The sequence below is a fragment of the Condylura cristata genome, unplaced genomic scaffold (genome assembly GCF_000260355.1).
Source record: "Condylura cristata isolate star-nosed mole 26May11 unplaced genomic scaffold, ConCri1.0 scaffold00026, whole genome shotgun sequence".
Taxonomy (NCBI): Eukaryota; Metazoa; Chordata; class Mammalia; order Eulipotyphla; family Talpidae; genus Condylura; species Condylura cristata.
Window position 1 is genome coordinate 403,639 of NW_004567127.1, and position 466 is coordinate 404,104.

A 466-nucleotide genomic window follows, 5' to 3' on the forward strand; every position below is an offset into this window, starting at 1 on the left:
CCCGGCCACGTCGCCGTGCGTGTTTGAGGTGGGCGAGCAGGGCACGTGCCTGGCCGCCTGGCCGCGGGTGACCGCGGGCACCTCTGTCCACCCCAGATTCTCCTGGAGGCGCAGGAGATGGCGGTGAGAGACCACAACGTGGAGTTCAGGTCCAACCTGCACATAGGTGAGCTGCGGGCTCGTCCTCTGGCGGGTGGCGGGCGCCCCGAGGCCCCAGACGGGCCCGTCTTCAGGCTGAGTGTTGAGGCCCGGGCGGGGCCGCAGTGGGCAGGAGGGCAGCCGGCGCCGTCCGCCGCAGCGGGGCCCCTCACGGCTCCCTCCCGCAGCCGAGTCCACCTCCGGCCGGGGCCAGTACCTGAAGCGCATCCGCTACCACGGCCGGGGCCGCTGCGGCGTCATGGAGAAGGTCCACTGCCATTACTTCGTGAAGCTGGTGGAGGGCCCCCCGCCGCCGCCCGCGGCCCCC

The 466-nt window shown here is 73.6% G+C and overlaps 1 protein-coding gene across 1 annotated transcript in view; it reads left to right on the plus strand.

Moving 5' to 3' along the window:
- The window catches only part of MRPL22 (mitochondrial ribosomal protein L22), a 24,159-nt gene that overhangs the window by 4,416 nt on the left and 19,277 nt on the right, over nt 1-466 (plus strand). The window contains exons 4-5 of the mRNA XM_012729995.1: nt 29-166; nt 327-460. Of these exons, the coding sequence (XP_012585449.1) occupies nt 29-166; nt 327-460 (272 nt within the window). The remainder of the gene's footprint in view (nt 1-28; nt 167-326; nt 461-466) is intronic.